General features: G+C 40.0%; 1 protein-coding gene across 1 annotated transcript in view; it reads left to right on the plus strand.

Moving 5' to 3' along the window:
• vcana (versican a) overlaps window positions 1–24,826 on the plus strand; it is a 197,942-nt gene that overhangs the window by 150,409 nt on the left and 22,707 nt on the right. Inside the window, exons 10-12 of the mRNA XM_043702808.1 lie at window positions 4,028–4,153; window positions 6,691–6,804; window positions 24,294–24,452. Of these exons, the coding sequence (XP_043558743.1) occupies window positions 4,028–4,153; window positions 6,691–6,804; window positions 24,294–24,452 (399 nt within the window). The remainder of the gene's footprint in view (window positions 1–4,027; window positions 4,154–6,690; window positions 6,805–24,293; window positions 24,453–24,826) is intronic.

The following is a 24,826-nucleotide window of genomic DNA, read 5'->3' on the forward strand; positions in this document are numbered from 1 at the left end:
GGAGAATGTGCAAACTCCACACAGTTGCCCGTGGCGGGAATTGAACCTGGGTCCCTGGCACTGTGAGGCAGCAGTGCTAACCACTGAGCCACCGTGCCGCCCTAAGTCCAATCAATATGTTAACTCTGGTTTTCTCTCCTAAGAAGTTGCCATACCTGCTGAGGTTTTTCAATATTTTCTGTTTTTATTTCCAATCTCTAACATTCACAATACTTTGCTCTTATTAATTAGAGTTGTCTTGTAGGAATAGTAGTTTAGCCAAGCTTTTTAGTGGTTTGCTTGTGAGGCCTAAATTAGCTTTGAATTGACTCACATTAAATGATATAAACGCTATTAACTACTGACCAACCAAGCAGGTAACTTAGGTTTCAGCAACGAAAAGAAAAATCTGGAAATGTTCAAGAAGCATGTGTGGAGCAAATAGTCAGTCAACATTTGGATAGAAATATAGAAAACCAGTACAAGAGTAGGCCATTTGACCCTTTGAGCCTGCACCACCATTCAATACCACCATGGCTGATCGGGCAATCTCAGTATCTCCCTATACCCCTTGATCTCTTTAGCTGCAAGGGCTACATCCAGCTCCCTCTTGAATATATCTCACGAGCTGGCCCCAACAGCTTCCTGCAAGAGTGAATTCCAGAGTTTCACAACTCTCCGAGTGAAGAAATTCTTCCTCCTCTCAGTCCTGAAAGGCTTACCCCTTATTCTTAGACTGTGACTCCTAGTTCTGGACTTGCCCAACATCAGGAACATTCTTCCAACATCAGGAACATTCTTCCCACATCTAGCCTGTTCAGTCCCATCAGGAATTTTTATGTTTCAAATATAAGATTCTCCCTTAGGATTGCAGGACATTATGAAGGAACAACATTTAAAATGTAACAAAACAAATTTAAGCTGGGAGGGAAGAGAGAAAAGAAGCAGGTGTGCAGGAATTTTTTGGGATAATGTATTATTCTGAGGTGAAGAGGGGTGATTTAGTTCCCTTGTTTTTAGCCTACTCAGTTGACTGCCAACAAACATTTATGTTCTTTTTAGTCTGTGTCTATACCTCTCTCTCTGTTGTGGTGAAAAACAACCACTCTCAGTTAGTGTGGTTGATTCAAGCAAAGATATTAGTATATGCAAGGGAACATCTCATCTTGGTTAACCAAAGAACTTCTCAGAAGAATAGAATTATCAGCATGTATTTATCATTCTCAAACTCATGCAGGCCCATTTTATCTCAATATTTAGACCTTGGGTTTGTTAGTTTCCATGGTAACTCAGTTGCCTTGTCTGGATTTTTAATTCCCCTCATCTCCTTCCTTTGTGTTGCAATATGTGTTATTGTATATTGTGACAATTTAGAATCGAATGGGAACTGCAGAACTCATTTTTAGGCATCATGCACTTTCTTTTTAACCCTACTATTAATACTAATAACACTATTTCTAGAACTTCTCACATTGCTACTTTACTCCCTAATGGAAAAGAGATTACCCAAAGTCTAGTCTGCCTATTAGGCACCAAATACAATATTTTCTTAAGTGAAATAAAGAGAAATTCATAAAGACACAGTATCAAGCACATATGCAGACAGCTACAAACTTAAAAGTGGATAGAGTCCATCAGGAGAGGAAGATAAAAGGAATATACGGTCTAAACTTTAGGGTATCCTTCAGGTGTAAAATTTTAACTTGGGACCACAGTCACATGATTGGTATCTGGAATCCTCAAGGTTAATGAATATTTCAATTCATCTTTTGAGTTTTTGGGTGTTCTAATGTTTCCTTTAATCAGTTCTGACAGGGGACATGTATCATTCTTTAGAATTAGAGACCAATCCATGAATGTATCACCCTTGCTTCTTCCTTAATGTTGCCAAATCCTCCCATCCAATGCTTACCTACCTGGATCTGGGGCTCATTGGAGCCTTCATTCTCGCAATGGTTGCAGTTTAGCAGGAGGCTGGAAGAACACAGCAAGCCAGGCAGCATCAGGAGGTGGAGAAGTCAGTGTTTCGAATATAACCCTTCGTCAGGAATGGCATTGGGGGTAGGGGAAGGCTAGGAGTTCCCCCTACCCCGACCCTCATTCCTGAAGACGAGTTATACCTGAAACGTTGACTTCTCCATCTCTTAATACTGCCTTGTTTACTGCGTTCTTCCAGCCTCTTGTCCACATTGGATTCCAGCATCTGCATTTTGTTTTTGTCTCTAACTGGTTGCAGTCCTTGCAGTATTCATTGTGGAATTCTGGCACTGTTGGGGTTCTGAAACTATTAACCAGTCAGATTGACCAGAAAACTCCAGAGGGTGGGACTGACTCCCATTGAGGGATGGAGGTCTGACTCTTCAATATTTGAGCTGGCCTACATGTGTCATGGAACCTCCTGACCAATACACAATGTATTACTGGTACATGCTTCCAATTAAACCTGTTGGACTATAACCTGGTGGTGTGATTTTTAACATTGTATACTCCAGTCCAACACCAGCATCTCCAAATCATAATTGCAGATCAGTTAACAGGTTCATTGCACCAAGAAATGTATTATCTTCAGATCTTGCTATTTGTTTTACACCACTCTGCCAATTACTTCACATAAACTTGTCTCTTTCTCAACCTTCTTGTTCTAAGAACCTACTGTTTTAGCACATGAATAGCTTGATAAATTCACTGCAGAATGTTAAAATCCAGTAATTAAGATACCATGTACCTGATTGTCAATTGCTAATACAATGCTCATCGACTCTTTGGCCCAAAATTGTGGAGTCATTCCTTCAGGTGGGAGATTTGGTTTATCTTTCCCTCTTTTTGTATTTTTCTCTATAACCAATTTAATTCTCATTTCTCCTCCTTCTCAGACATATAGCTTTTCCCTCTGAATCCTTAATCCTCATTGGTTAAGGAAATTGATTGATTGAGTCCCATATGTCATAAGACCAGAAGACCGTAAGACACAGGAGCAGAAATTAGGCCATTCAGCCCATCAACTTATCATGGCTGATAAGTTTCTCAACACCATTCTCGTGCTTATTCCCTGTAACCCTTGATCCCCTTGTTACTCAAGAACCTATCCATCTCTGTCTTAAGTATACTCAATGACCTGGCCTCCACAGCCTCCTGTGGCAATGAATTCCATAGATTCACCACTCTGGCTGAAAAAGTTTCTCCTTATCTCCCTTAGCGCATGGTTACGGAACTGACAATTCTGCTTTTGCAAGCTGTTGGTTCAAACCACCGGGGTGCTCTGACAAATGATCAGTTGTCAGATTTTTTTTGATTAGTTATGTTCATCTAACAGCTTTCAAATATTTGTACTCTTACATGAAGGAAATACTTCACAAAGCTCTAAAATAAATCAATGCACCTCTTTGCAGATTTTGTTTTCTTTCAGTCATTTTCTTACTTAATCGTTTGTTCTTCTCAAATGTATTTTCTTTGACTTATGCTCAAAATGTCTGACTAATGATTTCTAAGGAGAGAACTTATATGTCATTAGCAAGATTACAATGTTAACGTTCGGCAACTTGCCCCTAAAATCACTCTTCTCCAAAACTGAACTTTCTGCTTGTGCTGTGGCTGTGCACTTGACATTCTGCTTGAACTTGCAACTATTTTCTATCTGCTATTAAGAATGAACCATATATGCAAAAGAAAAAGAGTCACTGAATAAGATTTTTGATTATCACCTTCTCTGAAGTTTTGGCAATAATACAAAACACTTTGCAAAGACGTTAACCCTTTTGTGACAGGTTGGCTGAAGGTTTTTATTACAGAACCTGGTTGTCCTCCTCAATGAAAAACAAAATGTGGGATTGATTTGCAGAAGTGGTATTCCAATTTTAAGCATTTGAAATTAAGCAACTATCTTTTAAAAACATCAATGAACTGAATTCCATTCAGTAAATACCATTAAATTTAATAATGGTATATGGCTGTAATTATTCATATTGTGATTTTTCTTCTCTTTATCTGCAAAAAGGAAATATACCCAGCTAAGGAAGTAACCATGCTTGTGTGTTCTTTATGCTTTCAGTTCTCATAGCACAGGTTAACCCATGTGAAGAATTCCCCTGCCAAAATGGAGGCAGTTGTTACCCACGAGAAACAAGTTATATTTGTACCTGTTTGCCAGGATTCACTGGGGAGCACTGTGAACTAGGTAAGGGCAGGACACTCCGCAATGTTTCAGTGATATACAATGCTTAGTTTTCATTGGAAATGATATATATTCATTATTAGAATGCTAAGATTATAAGAATTTTATGTTTTAATCAGAGGTGATACCCACAAGTAATGCAGCAATCCAATTCTGTTTCCATCATGACACGGAAATTGCATTTCATGCACACTGTGTTAATGTAATCTGAAGTACACTCTAGTTACTAGTATTACCGGGTCTGATGCAGATATAAAATGGAAGTCACAAACCTTGACTGTGGGAAACAATTCAATATACTGTATCAGAGAAAAAACAAATCTGCTCCAAGCATATGCAAATCTTTTGTTCATAAATTCAGAATTCAGTCTCCCAACTAGTAATCTTATCTCACTGACATAGCAACAATCTTCACAAATGCACTCCATGTATTTAAGCTAGATGTTATCCTCTGTTTATACACAAATTCTGGTGAATCACTGATGGATGAGGGTAAGGTATCAGCCTGTGCTAAATTCCATAAGCTTTCCACTAACTGCTATCAATAAAAGCAATGTCAGTCATTGAGTAAGTCCTTCCACATATTCAGATGACACATCAATGACCCAGTGATTCCAGATCTCACCTTTTCCATCCTTTTTGCCATAACAGGGCAGGATACAGGAATGACAGGGCATTTCTGATGTCTCCAGGCATGGAAGAAACGATTTAAGAAAGTCCACAGGGAATAAAGTGCATCTTTACTCACCCAGGAACTTTAGCCAGCCTCTTATACTTCCCCAGGGACAACAAATCTCCTTGTTGTAGTAAACCAAAACTGTAGCCCAAAACCGTTTAGTCTTTCAGAATGAATTTAATACTGAGAGTCCAATTGAATTTCATCATTGAATCATAGAATTACTCATAATTAGGCAGAGGAATTGACTGCCTTTAGGTGAGCTTCTTGTGATTTGCTGAAGAAAGAGGCAGCTTGTCTGGAGCAAACATAAAGGGCAGGCTGCATGCTTTTCATTCAGAGGTGTACTAGTGCCATCCTCTGGTAAAATTAAGAATAGCATATTTAAGTTACTACCACTGGAGGAAGTAATGCATTAAGGGAATATTAAAGCAGATATAATAGGGCAGAGAACATTCCCATATTGCCACATCAAAGATTTGATATATGCAAAAGTATTGATACATTTTGGATGCTTTTTGACATTAGTTCATTTTACAAGGATTGGGAATACACATTTAAGGTTATGTGTGTGAGATGAAGGGGAAGGACAGTCAGGAAGAGCTTTTTTCATGTAGTAAGTGGTAATGACCTGGAACTCATTGCCTATGAGGGTGGTAGAAGTGGGAATGATGGATGATTTCCAAAGGAAATGGGGTGGACAATGGAGAGTACTGAAACTCTCGGGCTAAAGGATTCAGAGGGGAATGGACTGAGTGAGAAAGATTAGATTCCACTGATCCTGAATGATCTCTTTCTGTGCCATAGTGATTCTAAGACTCTTTATCATAGATTTTCATAGAGGAGGTTGGGAGGTCAAGTCAGAAGCATTCCCAAGTCAGGAGATCTGTCAACTTAAAGGGTACCACATTCTCATTCAAGGAAGATGGTGAGGCCAGCAGGTGGGATGTCTACCACTTTTTACTGGAACATTAACCCAGATTTAGATTAGAATAGATTAAATTAGATTCCCTACAGTGTGGAAACAGGCCCTTGAGCCCAACAAGTCCACACCGACTCTCAGAAGAGTAACCCACCCAGACACATTTCCCTCTGACTAATGCGCCTAACATTATGGGCAATTTAGCATGGTCAATTCACCTGGACTGCACATCTTTGGACTGAGGAGCACCTGGAGAAAACCCACGCAGACGCGGGGAGAACGCGCAAACTCCACACAGACAGTCACCCAAGGCTGGGTCAAACCTGGGTCCCTGACGCTGTGAGACAGCAGTGCTAACCACTGATTTAATGATCAACATCAGGCCCTCACACCCTCACCTCCATCCACTCTATACATGCCCCTTATTTACCATGCTATCGCATGCTAGATGGGATAGTCATTATGTGCCTAAGACATCCATTTAATACTGATCCATTTTACAATCTTTTTATCTGCAAAATATCCACTTGAAGCCTTGGTTACCTGGAAGGATTGTTTCTAATCGTTTGAATTTAATTATTTATGTATTTGCTTTGAGTTTCAGATTTGCCCCAAGTACATCTGACAGCTCAAGCTTTTTCATGTTAAGTTGTGGCAGTATTTTTTGAAATATTTTAAGTGCCACTGTTTGTTTAGATAAAGACACAGGAAGAGCCAGTAAAGTTCTGAGCAGTAATACCATCCTGATTAATTAGGGATGCTTTCAGCTTTTAGGAAATTGGTCTAAACTTTCAAAGAAGCCACTTCCTGGTTCTGCTTTTGAAGATGCCAATTCACATGGTCCGGTTTGCTGGCTGCTTTAGTTCTGGTGCACACAAGATACAGCAATAATGAAAGCAATTCTTGGTTTAATTAATCACTAACCACTTATATCTCACACAGATATAGATGAATGTCAATCCAACCCTTGCCGTAATGGAGCCACATGTATTGACGGTGCCAACTGCTTCACTTGTATCTGCTTACCAAGCTATGGTGGTGCTTTGTGTGAACAAGGTAAGCCTAAAGATGTATTAATTATGAAAGCTCATTGTTTGAAGTGTTGAAGTGAACAATTCATCACATATTTCAAGTAAACCCATTATCCCTTTACCATAATGGGATGATGATGATTAGAAACAATATCGTAATGATGGGCATACGGCAAACAACTTTTAAAAAGCAATTTATTCTTCATGTTTTTGACACAAATTGCAACATCTTGCTTAAGCATTTGGTAAACTGGCAAAAGCCAGATGCTTTGCAATGAAGAATATAGTGAACTCAGTGGTTAGCACTGCTGCCTCACAGCACCAAGGATTATGTTCGATTCCAGCCTCAGGTGACTATCTGTGTGGAGTTTGCACATTCTCCCTGTGTCTGCGTGGGTTTCCTCCTACAGTCCAAAGATGTGTAGCCTTGGTGGATTGGGCATGGGAAATAAGGGTTACAGGGATACCACAGAGGGGTGGGTTTAGGTGAGATGCTCTTCGGAGGATGAGTGTGAACTTGAGCTGAACGATTTGCTTCTGCATGACAGGGATTGTATGAATATAAGAATATGCCACTTTAAAGCCTATGGTAGGTAGACATTCTGAAATCAACATCATAATTGTCTGTTACATAGAGCCTGATTTCTGACCCTTCAAGTTTCTAATTTGTTCATGGGATGTGGATTCACTGGCAAAGCTAACATTCATTGGCAATGTTGTGCTAAGCTACCTTATTAAACAAGTGCAGTCAGTAGCAGGAAGCTACACCCATCATGCTGTTAGGAAAAGAGTTGCAGGAATTTGACCCACCAAGATTAACAAAATGACAATGTAGTTCCCAGTCAGGATGACATGTGGCTTGGAGGGAAACTTGCAGGTAGTGTACTCCCATATATCTGTTTCCTAGTCCCTGTAGATGGTGAGGGTTGTAGAACAGTGCACTGTTTCAATTGTGTCTACTGTTGCCTCTGGTGCTCTGTTGTTGGGAGAAATGTTGAAGGTTGCTGCTTTGTTTTAGATGGTGTCAAACTACTTGAGTTTTGTCAGTGCTGCACATTCCAAGCAATGTTTTTTATTTTCTAATGGGAAGTGGACATCGCTGGCTGGCCAGCATTCATTGCCCACCCCAGATGCCTTTGAGAAGATAGTGGTGAGCTGCCTTCTTGAACTGCTTCAGTCCATGTGATGTAGGTGGACTCACAATGCCATTAGGGAGGGAAAATGGGCAGTATTCCATCAGACTAACTCTTGACTTGTGCCTTGTAGATGAGGACAGAATGCCTAGCCTCTGACTGCTCTTGTAGACACTGTATGTATATGAATGTTATACTGGAAAAGCACAGCAGGTCAGGCAGCATCTGAGGAGCAGGAGGATTGATGTTTCGGGCAAAAACACTTCATCAGGAAACTCATGCTCCTTGGATGCTGCCTGACCTGCTGTGCTTTTCCAGCACCACACTCTTGACCCTGATCTCCAGCATTTGCAGTCATCACATTTTTCCACAGTATGTATCTGGGTAGTCCAGTACAATTTCTGGTCAATGTTAACTTCCAAGATGTAGATGGGGGGATTCAGTGATGGTAATATTACTGAATATCAATGGGGTGATGGTTAGATTATTTCTTTTCAATGGTCATTGCCTAGCACTTGTAGCATGAATATTACTTGCCACTTCGCAACCCAAGCCCTGATGACCAGATCTTGCTGCATATGGACAAGGATTATCTGAGGAACTGTAAAGGATACTGAACATCATGCAATCATTAGAAAACATCCCCAATTCTGATGAAGAAGAGGTCATTGATGAAGCAGTTAAAGATATTTGAGTCAAGGTCATTCCCCTGATGTCCTGAAGCTGAAATGATTGACTTCCGACAATTACAACCATTTTCCTTTGTGATAGGTATTGATTTTAAACATTGCAAAGTTTTTGCCCTGATTCTCATTGACTCCAGTTTGGTCAGGGCTCTTTGATGTCACACTTGATCCAATGCTGCCTTGATATTATTCTTGCCTCACCTCTTGAGTTCAGCTCAGTCTGAGAGTCAGTGAGCTGATTAATCATTTGCAAGTGCTGTTTGATTGTACAGTCCGCACCTCCTCCTGTTTCTTTGCTTATGATCTAGAGTCCACTGTTTGGCCAGTAATTACCAGGGTGTGGACAGGTGGCAATGTTTTAGCAGCTTGATTAGAGGTAGAGTTAGTTCTGGAGCACAAGTTTTTAGTACAATTGCCAAATTGTTGTCAGTGCCCATAGATGTTCCAGTCTCCAGTGTCTTCAGCCATTTCCTGATAATTTGTGAATGAAATTGATTGAAGACTGGCATCTGTGATGCTGAGGAGCTCAGGAGGAGGCTGAGGTGAATCATCCACTCAACACTTCTGGCTGAAGAAGAATGCAAATATTTCACCCTCATCACTTGCAGTTGCATACTAGGCTTCCTCATCATTGAGGGTGGAGCTAATGCTGGAGCTTCCATCTCCTGTTAGTTGATTAATTGTCTACTACAATTCATGACTAAATATGGTCGAACTGCAAAGCTTAGAATTGATCTATTGGCCTTGGGCTTGTTTAGCTCTGTCTGTCACTTGCTGCTTATGTTTGGCATACAGATAGTCCTGTATAGTGGCTTCCAAAGGTTGACATCTCAGTTTTAGGTATACCTTCTGCTTTTGGTATGCCCTCCTGCACTCTTTCTTATTGGATTTAGAAGCATGGCAATTATAATGCCACACCCCCTACTTTATGATGGAGTCATAGAGTCATGCAGCACAGAATCAGACCTTTGAGTCCAAACATGCCCAACATAACTCCAAACTAAACTAGTCTCAACTGACTGCTCTTGGCCTGTATCTCTCCAATCCTTTCCTATTCATGTCCTTATCCAAATGTCTTTTAAATGTTGTAATTGTGCATACATCCCACTTCCTCAGGACGTTCACTCCACTTGCGAATCACCCTATGTATAAAATATGTGTCCCTCATGTCCTTTTATAAACCTCACTCTTTTCACCTTAAAAATGTGCGCCCCTATCCTCAGGAAAAGACACTTACCATCAACCCTACCTATACCCCTCATGATTTTATCAAACTTTATAAGAGTCATATAAATGTACAGCATGGAAACAGAGCCTTCCGTCCAACTCGTCCATGTCGACCAGATATCCCAACCCAATCTAGTCCCACCTGCCAGCACCTGGCCCATATCCCTCCAAACCCTTCCTATTCATACACCCATCCAAATGCCTCTTAAATGTTGCAATTGTACCAGCCTCCACCACATCCTCTGGCAGCTCATTCCAAACACATACCACCCTCTGTGTGAAAAAGTTGCCCCTTAGGTCTCTTATATATCTTTGCCCTCTCACCCTAAACCTATACTCTCTAGTTCTGGACTCCCGGACCCCAGGGAAAATGCTTTGCCTATTTACCCAATCCATGCCCCTCATAATTTTGTAAACCTCTATAAGGTCACCCCTCAGCCTCCGACGCTCCAGGGATAATAGCCCCAGCCTGTTCAGCCTCTCCCTATAGCTCAAATCCTCCAACCCTGGCAACATTCTTGTAAATCTTTTCTGAACCCTTTCAAGTTTCACAATATCTTTCTGGCAGGAAGGAGACCAGAACTGCATGCAATATTCCAACAGTGGCCTAACCAATGTCCTGTACAGCCGCAACATGACCTCCCAATTCCTGTACTTAATACTCTGACCAAGAAAGGAAAGCATACCAAAAGCCTTCTTCACTACTCTATCCACCTGCGACTCCACTTTCAAGGTCTCTTTGTTCACTCCAAGGTCTCTTTGTTCAGCAACACTCCCTAGGACATTAAGTGTATAAGTCCCACTAAGATTTGCTTTCCCAAAATGCAGCACCACGCATTTATCTGAATTAAACTCCATCTGCCACTTCTCAGCCCATTGGCCCATCTGGTCAAGATCCTGTTGTAATCTGAGGTAATCCTCTTCGCTGTCTACTACACCTCCAATTTTGGTGTCATCTGCAAACCTACTAACTGTACCTCTTATGCTCGCATTCAACTCATTTATGTAAATGATAAAAAGTAGAGGACCCAGCACCGAAATTGTGGCACTCCACTGGTCATAGACCTACAGTCTGAAAAACAACCCTCCACTACCACCCTCTGTCTTCTACCTTTAGCCAGTTCTGTATCCAAATGGCTAGTTCTCCCTATATTCCATGAGACCTAACTTTGCTAATCAGTCTCCCATGGGGAACCTTTTTGAACGCCTTACCGAAGTCCATATAGATCACATCTACCGCTCTGCCCTCATCAATCCTCTTTGTTACTTCTTCAAAAACTCAATCAAGTTTGTGAGACATGATTTCCCATGCACAAAGCCATGTTGACTATCCCTAATCAGTCCTTGCCTTTCCAAATACATGTAGATCCTGTCCCTCAGAATTCCTTCCAGCAACAGTGGGCGGCATGGTGGCACAGTGGTTAGCACTGCTGCCTCGCAGCACCAGAGACCCGGGTTCAATTCCCGCCTCAGGCGACTGACTGTGTGGAGTTTGTACATTCTCCCCGTATCTGCGTGGGTTTCCTCAGGGTGCTCCGGTTTCCTCCCACAGTCCAAAAATGTGCAGGTTAGGTGAATTGGCCATGCTAAATTGCCCGTAGTGTTAGATAAAGGGGTAAACGTAGGGGAATGGGTCTGGGTGGTTTGTGCTTCAGTGGATCGGTGTGGACTTGTTGGGCTAAAGGACCTGTTTCCACATCGTAAGTAATCTAAATAAACTTGCCCACCACCAAGGTCAGGCTCACCGGTCTATAGTTCCCTGGCTTGTCCTTACCACCCTTCTTAAATAGTGGCACCATGTTGGCCAAACTCCAGTCTTCCAGCACCTCACCTGTGAATATCCATGATACAAATATCTCAGCAAGAGGCCCAGCAATCACTTCTCTAGCTTCCCACAGAGCTCTAGGGTGCACCTGATCAGGTCCTGGGGATTTATCCACCTTTAACCGTTTCAAGGCATCCAGCACTTCCTCCTCTTTAACATGGACATTTTGCAAGATGTCACCATCTATTTCCCTACAGTCTATATCTTCCATATCCTTTTCCACAGTAAATACTGATGCAAAATACTCATTTAGTATCTCCCCCATTTTCTGCAGCTCCACACAAAGGCTGCCTTGCTAATCTTTGACGAACCCTATTCTCTCCCTAGTTACCCTTTTGTCCTTGACCTTTGAGCTTCCTATACTCCAGCGAAAGAAGTCCCAGCCTTTCTTTACAACTTAAACCTTCCTTTGGCAGCATTTTGTCAGAGATATCTATTCACCAAGACATAGTAACTTGTCACAAGGCATTTGTTAATTAGTGACTGAGATAATTTGGGTTCCAAGATTTTTATCCAAATTCTTGAATGGTATTCCATGATTAGAACTGTTGGCTTTGGATTACTGAAATGGTTTAACAAATCACGCAGTCATATTGGAATGGCCATAACCATTGGCCTTGATTAAAACATCCATAGCCTGTCAATTAATTAAAAACAAATTGCATCATTGTTTGTTGGAGCTTACCACTTGCAAGTTGGCTACTTTAGGTGCACCAAAAATGCAAGTTGTTGTTGTTGTTGTTAATAATCTGTTCCAGCTGTGATATGCCCCCAGAATCAAATCATCTGCGGACACTCACTGTCTGGGCTTAGATTAGAAGAATGTTTTCTTAGATGAGGCCTTTAATGAGTACTTGTAAAATCTGAGGGAAAGATACACTTTCAAGACCGGGACATTTTATATTTGAATCTAATGTTCCTACAATGTTAACTGAGATCTGAACACTATTCTAAAGTCAGTTCCTCAGCATATTTACAGCTGTACTTTTCAGCAATCTGTTAACTGAACCAGTGCCAAATTTGCAGGCAGCAGTTGAAGTCATTGTCTTCGATTTCAATTTGCAAATAGGATGTGATCATGCGGCAATGAAGAGTAATTTCTTGTGCACAACACTCACTTGATCTATAAAAAAAAAATATGGATTTAGACATAAAGAAATAAGAAATGAGCCAAATTATCCCACAGACAGCAAACAATACAATTCATTTCAGTGAGGGTGAATGTGCAGCCAACCAACATATTTGCTGATTACATATAACAGACAGAAGTTGTGTTTGATTTTTTAAAAAAAAGTATAACGTAAGCCTCCAGATTATTAACTTCTAAATCTTTGAGTTCAGAATATCTGTTCGCTTTCCATTCATTATCACACATTTTTTAAAAATTCATGCATTATAAGGGTTAAATATTCTGTTAATCTGGTGAAGTCATAATTACAAATAATACATCAGGATTTCCATCCTTGCATAGACAGACTCTGGGAGGGGAGACAAGTCTCGTTAGGGAAGAATCCTATCACACATTGCACACATGTGCTTCTTAGCCAAGGAGTGACAGTAGTAGTAACTATGGACATGACTGCAAAACAAAATAATATCTAAACGTCTGTATACTTTATATTTGTCTGATGATCTGTAGTCCCTGATTAACTTTTTTCTAAAGCAGCTTCTCACCTGAGAAGTATTTGTTTCTTCAGCAGCAATTTGGGTATGAAATTGTAAGTTATATTTATTGCCTGCAGTCTTTGAGATATAAAGTAGCTCAGACTTCAGGATCCAGCAGAACTCTCTGGGCAAAGCATTTCATGCCAGATTTCCACCACACCAGACAAAAATGTATTTCAAAGCACAGACATAGCTGTCTGGTGTGAGGATACGACCACAGGAGTGGAAGTCATCACAAAATACTACTGAATCCATGTCTCAGTGCCACATAAGTTTGTGATAAATGACCTTTGGGGGTAATGGTTCAGGGTAAATTTAGGTTTCCAAATCTGAATTGTGTCTGTAGATGCTTATCCAGGAAATGCATGCTAAATCTGTTAGTCACATGTAAGTCAGAATTGTAGGAGTTGCTCAAAATATGTAGAAGTCCTTTTATGGCAGTGCTGTGCAAAGGCAATAGTCCAATATGCTGGTTCACTTTTCTTAAAGGAGAGGATTATGGTAAGTTAACATTATATTGAGCTCTCAACTTAGTTCATATCCATTAATATTTTAGGCAGTTTTCTTGGTATAATCATTGCTCCTTTGCTTCACAATAAGCTGTTGATATGCTTATGATCTCTCCTCAACTCCTGCCCTCTTATTTCTCGACTACATACGCCATTTTGGTGATACTGTTGAAAGGCATGGAATTAGCATTCACACATATGCTTATTTTAACTAGCTCCACCTCCCCACATCGCTTGGCTTCTCCACTGTTGCTAAATTATCAAACTGTTAACTAGCATTCCGTTCTGGATGAGCAGAGTTTTCCTCAAATGAAATATTGGGGTAAATGTACCCATTGTTTTGAGTATCTGTTCAAAATTCATTCCCTATCTAGCAGCCTGTACCTCTTGCCTGGCAACCTTAAGCCTTGCTGTCACATTTGACCCTGAGATCTCATAATCATTCTATGCTAAAAACCTCCTTTTACACCTTATAACAATGCTCCACTTAATCCCAGTCTCAGCTCATCTGTTAGTGAGAACATCCCTATATCTTTGTTGCATCTAGATGTGACTGTTCCAAAGCACTGTGCTGATCTTCCACATTCTACTCTTTGTAAATATGATGTTCGGGATGACTAACTTGCAGTCCGTGTCCTAATTGCAAGTTAGGACATAGGCAACAATGTGCTTGCTAACCTTCACTGGCCTTTTGTTAAGCAGTATCTTGATTTTAACGCTCTCATCCATGTCTTCAAATTCCTTGCTTCTCCCTTACTCGGAAATCTCCAATCCCACAATTCTTGGAGATGGCTGACCTCCCCTATTTCTCAATGTATTGTGATCATGTTTACTCTGCCATGGATGGTCGTGTCTTCAGTTGCCTAGGCCTCAAGCTCTGAAATTCCTTCTCCATACCTCTTTGCCTCAACCACATTTTTCTCCTGGAGGATACCTTTCAAAACCTACCTCATTTTTGGTCATCTAATATCATTTAAAGTGGCTTACTGTCAGATCTGCTATTACGTATTGCTTCTGTGAAGCAACTTGGGTTATTTCATTACATGTAAGATGCTGTATAGGTCTAAGTTGTTGTTACTGGTGTTTGTCCTACCTGAGTAGAAATGGTACACCATTATCAATATGACCTGCCATATTATTTCACCATGTTAACTGCTCTAGAATATTTAGAACATTTTTTCATTCCCTTCTTTAGCCTCTTCCTTTTCATTAAAATTCAAATGAAAGAAATCTGTATTTAAATTTAACTTAGCATCTCAACTTATCCATCTACTTTGCTTTTGAATTTGCTCTCTCCATTGGTTTATATGATGATTATAATCTTTCACAATAAAATAAATTGTCCTGTGAAGGCACTGCACTAGTAGTGGCATGGCTCAAATTCATCTTGTGGAGAAAGAGAATGGGAAAAGCAGATGAAAGATGGGATAACCCTTTGGCCAATTAGGAAAACATGAATTCACTTTTGTTGATTAATTGAGTATGATCCTATGACTGAATCAACACACTGTGAAATTTGTTACAGTATAGTATAATCTTTACTCCGCAGCAAATGCAGTTATAATATACTTTCCTCTATGAGTAAGAAACTAGTATTGGCTCAGCGTGTATCTTGGCTAATGCTGGGGTGCACTACTCCCCTATGACTCTGTGACCAGGAATTCTGTAAGATGATTTGCCAATGCCCGGGTGGGGTCCTTTCTCTGTATGTAGCCTCTGGGTCTGTTCTGATAGTCAACATACTGGAGTTCCACCTCAAATATAAATACACTATAAGTGCCACATTCTGTGTATGTGACAATACAGGATTCAAAGAAAAATCCAATAATTTATCTCATCTGTTTTAATTTGCTACTAATAATGCTTCATCATTCATTATCAACCAACCGTATAGTCCTACACTTTTAAGGAATAGCACCTGCTATGTGGAACACAAATCGAAATTGCTGGGAAAACCTAGCAAGTCTGCCAACATCTGTGCAGAGAAAGTAGAGTTAATGTTTCAAGTCAAATGAACCTTCTTCAGAACTGATCGTAGCTAGGAAAAGATTGGTATATATGCTGAAGATGGGTTGGGGGAGTGGGGAGAAGTAAACGATAGGTAGAAATGGAGCTCGAAGAGAGAGAGAACTGAGCAGACAGAAAAATGAGTAAAGGTCAGCATGGGAGAGTCAATAGCTGCTAATGGCTGACAACAGGTTGTTTGTGGTGGCAGCCCATGTGATGACAAGGCCTGGTGTGTGGGGTTAGCGGAAGGACATGGGCAAAGTTGCTCAGGCCCTAAAATTATTGAACTCAATATTGAGTGCTGAAGACTGCAGGGTGGAAAATGAGATGCTGATCTTCCAGCTCTATGTAGATGTTATATCTACTTAGAAATAAACTGCAAAATTGTAAAATTGACTGAAATAAGAGAGTGCAATGCATGCAGTTGCTTCTTTACCATCATTGATTAATCCACTTTCAGGCATCTATAATATTGCAGCAACTTAGTAGTTTGAGGAAAATGGTACGTTTATGCCTCTTTTCAGAGTTAAGCTCTGAGGACTAGATCATTTTGTATGCTGTGCCGAAAAGGGGCTTTTTATTCACCATCAATATATTCCCACATTCAAATCATTCTTTCGAAGAGTTGTCGTAAGTAATGGATAAGTTTTTAAAATAATTGTCCATTTCAACTATCATAATGAGTTTCCTGCCTGACTGGATTGGGCCCACATGGTCTGTCAGTCCATCTTAAATTGGTGGTGGCCTTGCTGACCTTCAGGCACTGCTCCATTACCTAAACAAGCCTGTGCGTGTGAGACAGGACTGACCAAATGTGATTAATGTTCACAGAGCATCCAATCACACTAACTTGCATTAACATTACTGTTACATGCTGAGGACCCACTGCCAACAAACTGACATCTTGATTAATCAAAGATTTTCTCACAGCTGTAACCTTACTTTCTTCAAACAAAAGCTTTTCCTATTATTCTGATGCATAATTAATGGATTCCTTTATTTTTTTCTGATAGTGAATGGAACCAATTGAGTAAAAGTCAATTGTGATTTTGTATTTCTTTCACTTTGCAATGAGGGAAGATTTTCAAATGCCATTGAAAAGTCTGTGTTATAAAATCAGATGTCTGTTTAATCTTTGAGGACAGTCTGCCTGTTTAAGGACACAGTTAATTGTATTTTTAAAAGCTGTTTAAAACCAACTTGGAGGATCTGAGCAAATCAGCTCTAATGAATTAATAAGCTGCTACTTTTTGATCAATGAGAGAGAGAGTTACATCAATCAGTCAGTTTTAAATTTAAAAATGAAGAGCTAAGTAATGAGGGTTATTCCAATTTCATCATACAAAACTTGATTCATCAACCATTTTTCTTGAAATCTTTGGAAACATACGTATGTGCTTGATCTGTGCAACAGACTCCCTTGGGAAATAGTGCCAGTATTCAGTATTGATTCATTCAAATGAAAATAAGGTTTTTTTTTAAAGTCATATTTAAAGATGGAATGTATGAGTAATTTGAGACATCTGGTGAATGTAACCTACTTGGTCAGAAAAAGATTACTTAGGACCAATGATTCTGAAAGCTCCATACCATCAGGATTTCCTCATTTCATTTCTGTAACTGTCTTGGGGTATTTGACAGAAATTAATTGCAGAGATTAATCACAACTCCATTATTATTGTAGAATCAAAGTACCCGAACAGAATGTGTAAAGTGGATGGAGTTTGGACTTTTTGACAAGTGGTTTCTGGTGTTGCTAAACCTCAATCCAAGCAAGTATGTTGATAGAATGATAGACATGCATGTTGCAGCAATTAGGCCAGAGATGGGGATTGCCATGACTTTAGGTAAGGGATTCCAAAATTGTGACCTAGCAACAATGTAGGAATTTTGTGTGACTTGGAGGGTACCTGAAGGTTCTTGCATTCCTATGGCATTGGTTCTCCTGCTGGTCACAGCATTAAGAGGTACTGTCTTAAGAAACCTCAAAACGCTAAAGCAATACAGGCTGCACATTTTGCACACTGCAACTGCAATGTGTCTGTAGGGGAGAGGTGGACATTGAATTTTGTGGCAGGAATACCGATCACATGAATTATTTTGACATGTTGTATGCTCACATGTCTCTACTTAGCAGATAGAGAAGAATTTTTTTTAAAGTAATCAACATCTTTGCCATTTGCAAAAGATTTGCAATGTGAGAAAACGAGTGGCTGGAGTGTGGAAAGCACCGTCTAGAAGTGTATTGGAGGAGGCACGTTCAATGAAGGTATTTCAGAGGGTATTCGCTGACTATTTAAATGGAAGCAATGTGCAAGGTTGCTTGGAAAAGGCAATAGAATGGCACTGAGTCATGATGGCCAGATGGCAAGTTGGTGCAGAAATAATGGACTGAATGGTCTCCCTCTGTACTGCAATAGTTCTGTGACCTTCTGGAAAAGAAGAGTGAAGACTAACATAAAAAATATGTATTTTCTATGAGTGGCAAACATTCATGTATGTATTAAACAGCAGGCTGAATTTTAACTGAATTGAGAGGCTGGGTCAACATCCTGGAATTGTGTCTAACAGCATTTTGGGTATTCCAGCACCCCAAGGACTACCTCTACAGTGGTTCGATAAGTCAGCTACCCACCACCTTCTTTGGCAATAAATGTTGGGTTCATCAGTGATAATTGCGTCAGTTGAATGAATTAAAAAAAACCATGAAATGTTGTGGAGATAGGTGGAGGCTGGGAGATCTCGAGTCATCCTCACCTCCTTACGGGGGGATGCTCCCATGACATTTTGCCAGGAATGGGGAAGGCAGGACAGAGTCATCGCACCAGAGGTCAATTCAACCACAAAAGTAGCAATTAAGGACCATTTCCCCTTCAGCTGGTATTTTAACAACAGTGTGATGGTGTGGATGGGAAGCATGGGACTCTTTGGCATACAGGGAGACTGTTAGATAAATCCTTGCAGCCTCCCAGTATGGATTAGTTGGTGGGGAAGGTGTTGGGGGTGGCTTCCTAACTGGGCACATGCCCTTCACCTCTATTTTCAAGATTGTTAATGGTACCCCCACTCAAACACAGAATCAGAATGAGTACATTCATCTCCTAAGATGCCTAAGTAGGACATTTTAATGAGTTTAAAATGCTGCATAAACGCCAGTTGCTGTTGTTGACTTATGACAATTGTAACAAATGAGTGCTTGGCTATGGCAAAATTCAAACCAAAAAAAAATCTGTTTCTCAAAAGGTATCATTACCAGCTCAGCAGCAAAAGACCATTTTAACCAAAATCAGACAAGGTCCAAGTATTGGAAAGATTGATTATTATTATTATTATTCAATTCAGTAACATTAAACAGGACGATAATAAGATAACGTTTTGCGGTAATATTAAAAATAACAACACTGTGTGCTTGGTGCATCAGGAATGGATTATGAATTGTGTCAAAAAAGTTTGCAGTTTTGATGGAGATGGCACAAAAAGAAATCTCCCTTGATGCTAAGACTATAATTATACCTTTCATCTTTTTTGAGGTTTGAGTTTAGTCTATAAACTGCATTTGTTCTGGATTACATTTCCAATACTCCCTTTCCACAGTTTTTAATTCATATATATTCTATTTATTTTTCACTTCAATAAAACAAGAATAAATTATCTTAAATAGTTTTCTCACAGACTCCTTTAAACTGCTTCTCTTCTCTATTGCGTAGTTGGTAGCCTGCACTCTTTAGACGTGGCTTATGGTTTCTCAGAGTTACCACAGGCTTTATTGTTACACGCCACTTCCTTCCTGTGAGCTGTTGAAGAGTCTCTAAACGGGCTCAGGCAATAAATCTTAAACCACTGTTGGAGTGGGGAGAATACTCTGTTCTTAAGAATTACTGTGTGCTTTTGAGATAAAAGAGCAAGGTAGTTTCAAACACATTGGGAAATATTTCATTCGAGGAGCAGAAAATTATCCCTCAGATACTTGTCTTTGAAAGCGATACGCATAAAATCAGTCTCAGTGAAATTAGAAGTTTGTGACCTTGACCAGGCAAAACTCATGAAGCACTTTATTGTCAGGAACGAGGCTTTAAAATTGTATGTATTACAATTTCTTATGTTGATTTTAATAACCTTTATTCAATTTTCCAGATTTAAGTTAACTCCATTTGCCAACAACTCGTTTGTTCATAGATAGTTAAAAATTAGATGACTGAAAGATCTTACACCATGATAGGAGGAGTTGAGTGTGTCATCTGTACCCTCCCCTCTGTTAATCATTCAAGACTCGAGGAACATTTACTGTTCATACATCAGTTTTATTGCTGTATCCAGAAATGGAATTAGATTTCGTTTTTATTGAAGACCCACTTGCTTTGAGAGTCTCTTTGATGGTTTTAATGAGAAATACAGCTTGACACTGAGCACAAGTTAGTGGAGGACTGGTCCAATTTATTTCCCCCAACCCACCGCCAACCCCTTTCCACTGAACTATCTCAATTGACTTTAATCTGATATCATTGTTTTATCTTCGTTCACATTGTTGGCTGGCAAACCCAAAGGGTGATATTAAACATGAACCTAAAATGGAGAGCTCTTGTGGCAAAGTGTTAGCACATCTACCTCTAGACAAGGAAGCCTGGGTTCAGGTCCAACCTGCTACAGGGGTATGTAAGGTAATCTGTGCACAAAATGGATGTGAAGGTGGTGGCGCATTTACTGCCTCCTCTCGACACTTTCAACAAATTAAAAATTGGGTGAGAAGTTAAAATTCAGTGTAAATACTATAATAGTCAGGCTATCCTGCCTGTTGGCTGCAAAAATTTAAATTGCGAGAAAAGCTCAGCAAGTCTGGCAGCATCTGTGGAAAGAAATCAGAATTAACATTTTGAGTCGAGTGACCCTTCCTCAGATCTGCCTATTGGTTATTGGTGGGCTGCAGTATGTCTGTGGGAGCAGGAACAGTCTTGTTGTTCCTACAATTCCAATATTGCTGCAATCTGTCACAGAATGGTTTGCAATCATGATTCCTTTAAGGACTGCACTTAAGGTGTGCGGTAGCTCCATTTTTACTTAGAAATTGCAAATGGCTGCACTTGGTGATACCGATAAGCATGTGCAGTATGCTCTAGGGAGATGCTTGCACATGTGCTAGTGAATAAGGTTTATTGAAAAGTGTCCACATACACATCTTTGTCTTTAGAAACATATCTGTAGCTGATTAGATTAGATTCCCTACAGTGCGGTAACAGGACCTTCGGCCTGACAAGTCCACACCGTGCCGCCCTTTGGTTTGAACGCACTTTCAGACTTTAGTTATATTTTTGAACAGATAGTTTTAACTATTTTCATCTTTAAGGATGAGGTAGAGATTGGGATGTGGGTGGAGATGGAGAGAGAAGTCGGGGAGGGGGAGATTATGAGGGAGGAGAGAGAGAAAGAGATCAGTAGGCGGGGACAGAGGTCAGATGATGCCCTTCTCCCATTCCCCCCAACTTTAATGTGGACCCAATCATCACCTCAGCCCCATTTGTCCCCCCACCCATTCCCTTCCCTCCAATTTCATTTGATTCCTGTTTCAAGCTCGCTCCTGTAATGCATGCAAACACATTGTGGGGTTTTGTGTATGACACAATGGATGTACAGGGCCTGGAACTGTGCGCATGTGTGTTGTCGTGTGGTCATGGATGCACAGTCACCCCAAAGTTCTAGTGCCATTGGACAATGCCAATGAAGTCAACCCAGATTTGCATCCACAAGCAGAGACCTCCATGGAAGTATTGACTGCCCATTTAAAGGCCCTCAGTGTGAGTGCTGCTATTTCTCAAATTCATTTTCATCACCGGGACACCTTGTAAATAGGGTGACAATATTTGAGTGTACTCCCGCCACCCAGAGTTTTTGTTTGAGTTTATAAACTACTCGTTACAAGGAAAGGTTCACTCTGTATAACAATGAACAGACAACAGTCAAAACCCATTGAACTCTCAACAGTTAGAAGCTATTCCCCTAATTAAAATGGCCTCTGATGTGACCAGAAAAGCATTGAGTTATATTAACCCAGCAATTAGAGAAGGACAAATGCTAGCTTTGTCAGTGATACAGTGGAACTAGAAAATGAATGATTATAAATCATCGGGATGACAAATTGCTTTAATTAGTCATTAGTTTATTGTCGCAAGACGTGTTCCCTATTTCCTGATGTTGGGAGGTTGAAAGTCACCACACATTTAAATCGCAAAATAAATAAACTGAGCTGTCCTGTACTTTGTCTTTTGATTTATTGTCAAGCCCTTATTGAAATATACCTCAAGTAATTTTAAATGTTGCCAATATTCTGTCTTGTGTTGTCATTCTCTTCTCAATATATTGATCCATTATACAATTAAGATGTCATTAAGTGCTGCGTGTGCTCAATATCTTTTCTACATAGGTGTTACCACATAAACATGGACAGATAAGTATCTCAGTGGCAGATATGACTATAGGGGCATCACCCCTGAACCTAATCCTTTCCTCATCAGAAAATCTGACTGTGCAGTGTCTTTTTCACAATAGTAACTTCAGAGTGTTTGGGATCAGGAATTATTCAGATATTGCCTCACCCATTAAGAGGCATTCAGGCCAGTAATAATGTCCTGAGTGCCACCCAGATGAGGTCAGGTACACTGGCACTACAAAGCATTTGGGTTGACTGTAGGGTCATTTACCAATTCTTGAAAACTTTTTTTTTTCTGAAAATGAGCTTCCCTGAATAAAACAGTCAAAGAAAACTTGCAGGTAGAGATTTGGAAGTGACAACTTGGGTGCTTCCCCTGAAAAGTCCTCCTTTTTCACATCATAGTTAAACTACATCTGCATTTGGTCTGTATTATGTTCACTCATGTTCATTTCTTGATGACCCAGTTTAGATGTATCTCTACAGCTTTATAGAAATTGACCCCAATGACCTGATATTCATGCTGCCATTCAGGCTAACATGCTGTCTCATGAGTGGCTTGATTTAGTCAATGGTCTGGCTGATCTTGAGGGAAATTAAGTGATGACAATGGCACTAAATGTCAAGGTTGATGACAAGAATGATGGTTAGAGATATTTAAGTGGCAAGTAATATTTATGCTACACAAATCCCAGGCAAAGATGGTGGCCAATAAAGAGATATTCCAAACATTGTCCCAATACATTCAATTATCTTCTTTAAATATGCCACTATCAATGTCATGGGAGTTACCATTGAGAAGAAACCGACTCATCATATAAATAAAGTGGCTATAAGAGCAGAGTCTATGAATCCTGCAGCGAGTAACTCAGATCCTAACTTCACAAAACCTATCCAGCATCTACAAGCCACGAGTGAGTACTGTGATGGAATACTCCCCACTTGACTGCATGAGAGCAGCTCCAAACAACACTTGAGAAGCTTGGCACCATCCAGGATAAAGTAGCCAACATGATTGACACTATCAATGTTCAGCAGCAAAGGTGTGTACTATCCACAAGAGGAACTGCAGAAATTCGCCAAATATCCTTATACAGTAACTCCTAAACCCATGACCACTTCCACTTAGAAGGATAAGGGCAGTAGATACAAGGGAACACTATCATCTGCAAATTCCTCTCCAAGCCATTCACTATTCTAATTTGAAAGTATATCACCATTCCTTCAGTACCACTGGGTCAAAGTCCTGGAATCCCTTCCCTAATAGCAATGTGGGTCTATGTACAGGACATGGATTGTATTGATTCAAGAAGGCAGCTTGCCACTACCTTCTCAAGGTCACCTAGGGATATCCAATAAATGCTGACCCAGCCAGCAATGTCCATGTCCCATGAATTAATAAAATAAAATTTAAAAAGTGGGATTGAGTTCTTTGCATTTTAAATCAGCCACCTAATTATTGTCCTAAATCTGATTCTCTTGAAATTATGATATATCACTATTTGTGCATAATTTATTTGTCTATTTAAATTAGCAGGATAAATAATCAAACATGAAAGTGTTAAACAGTGAATAGCAAAAGTTGAAACAGCATAATATTAAAGCCAGTACAATTTAACTATTTTTAAACTATTTTAATTGTTTTGGCTAAGGTTGGTGTTGATTAAATGAAACAAAAATATTTGCCATGGTGTGCAGGCATTTTATGGTATAGATCAGAAATGGATGAAACTGGATGTCAAAAATAACTCTTCTGCCATTACTGCAAAGCCTTACAGAGTCATGAGGTTCTTCTAAACTGCCAGTAAATTAATATGTTTTTTCTGACCTGTTTTAACTCTGTTGTATGGGGCTATGATATATTTGAAGAAATGAAATTAATTTATTGCATAATGTAAATCTCCCCTTGGTAGTTGCATAGTTTGTATCTTCTAAAAGTTAAATTATATTCAAAGCAAATATGTATCTGCTGTGCTTTGAGTTAGTGTAACAGTCTGGAAAAGCAATGCCGTTTTGATGGATGGGTCTGTTTGATTTTCAGATACGCAGGTGTGTGATTTTGGCTGGCACAAATTCCAAGGACACTGCTATAAGTACTTCGGTCACCGGCGAGCTTGGGAAGATGCAGAGAAGGAATGTCGCCTGCAGGGTGCTCACTTGGCTAGCATCCTCACACATGAAGAGCAACTTTTTGTGAACCGTATGTTCTGTGACAATTATTCATGGAGTCGTAGAGATGTACAATATGAAACAGACCTTTTGGTCCAACTTGTCCATGCCGACTAGATATCTTAAATACATTTAGTCCCATTTGCCTGCACTTGGCCCATATCCCTCTAAACCCTTCCTATTCATGTACCTATCCAGATGCCTTTTAAATGTTGTCATTGTACCAGCCTCCACCACTTCCTCTGGCAGCTCATTCCATACACGCACCACCTTCTGCGTGAAAATGTTGTCCTTTAGATCACTTCTAAATTTTGTCCCTCTCACCTTAAACATATGCCCTCTAGTTTTGGACTCCCCTACGTGGAAGAAAAGACCTTTTTATCTCTCCACCCTTCAGGCTCTCTG

The sequence above is a fragment of the Chiloscyllium plagiosum genome, chromosome 2 (genome assembly GCF_004010195.1).
Source record: "Chiloscyllium plagiosum isolate BGI_BamShark_2017 chromosome 2, ASM401019v2, whole genome shotgun sequence".
NCBI classification, from domain to species: Eukaryota; Metazoa; Chordata; class Chondrichthyes; order Orectolobiformes; family Hemiscylliidae; genus Chiloscyllium; species Chiloscyllium plagiosum.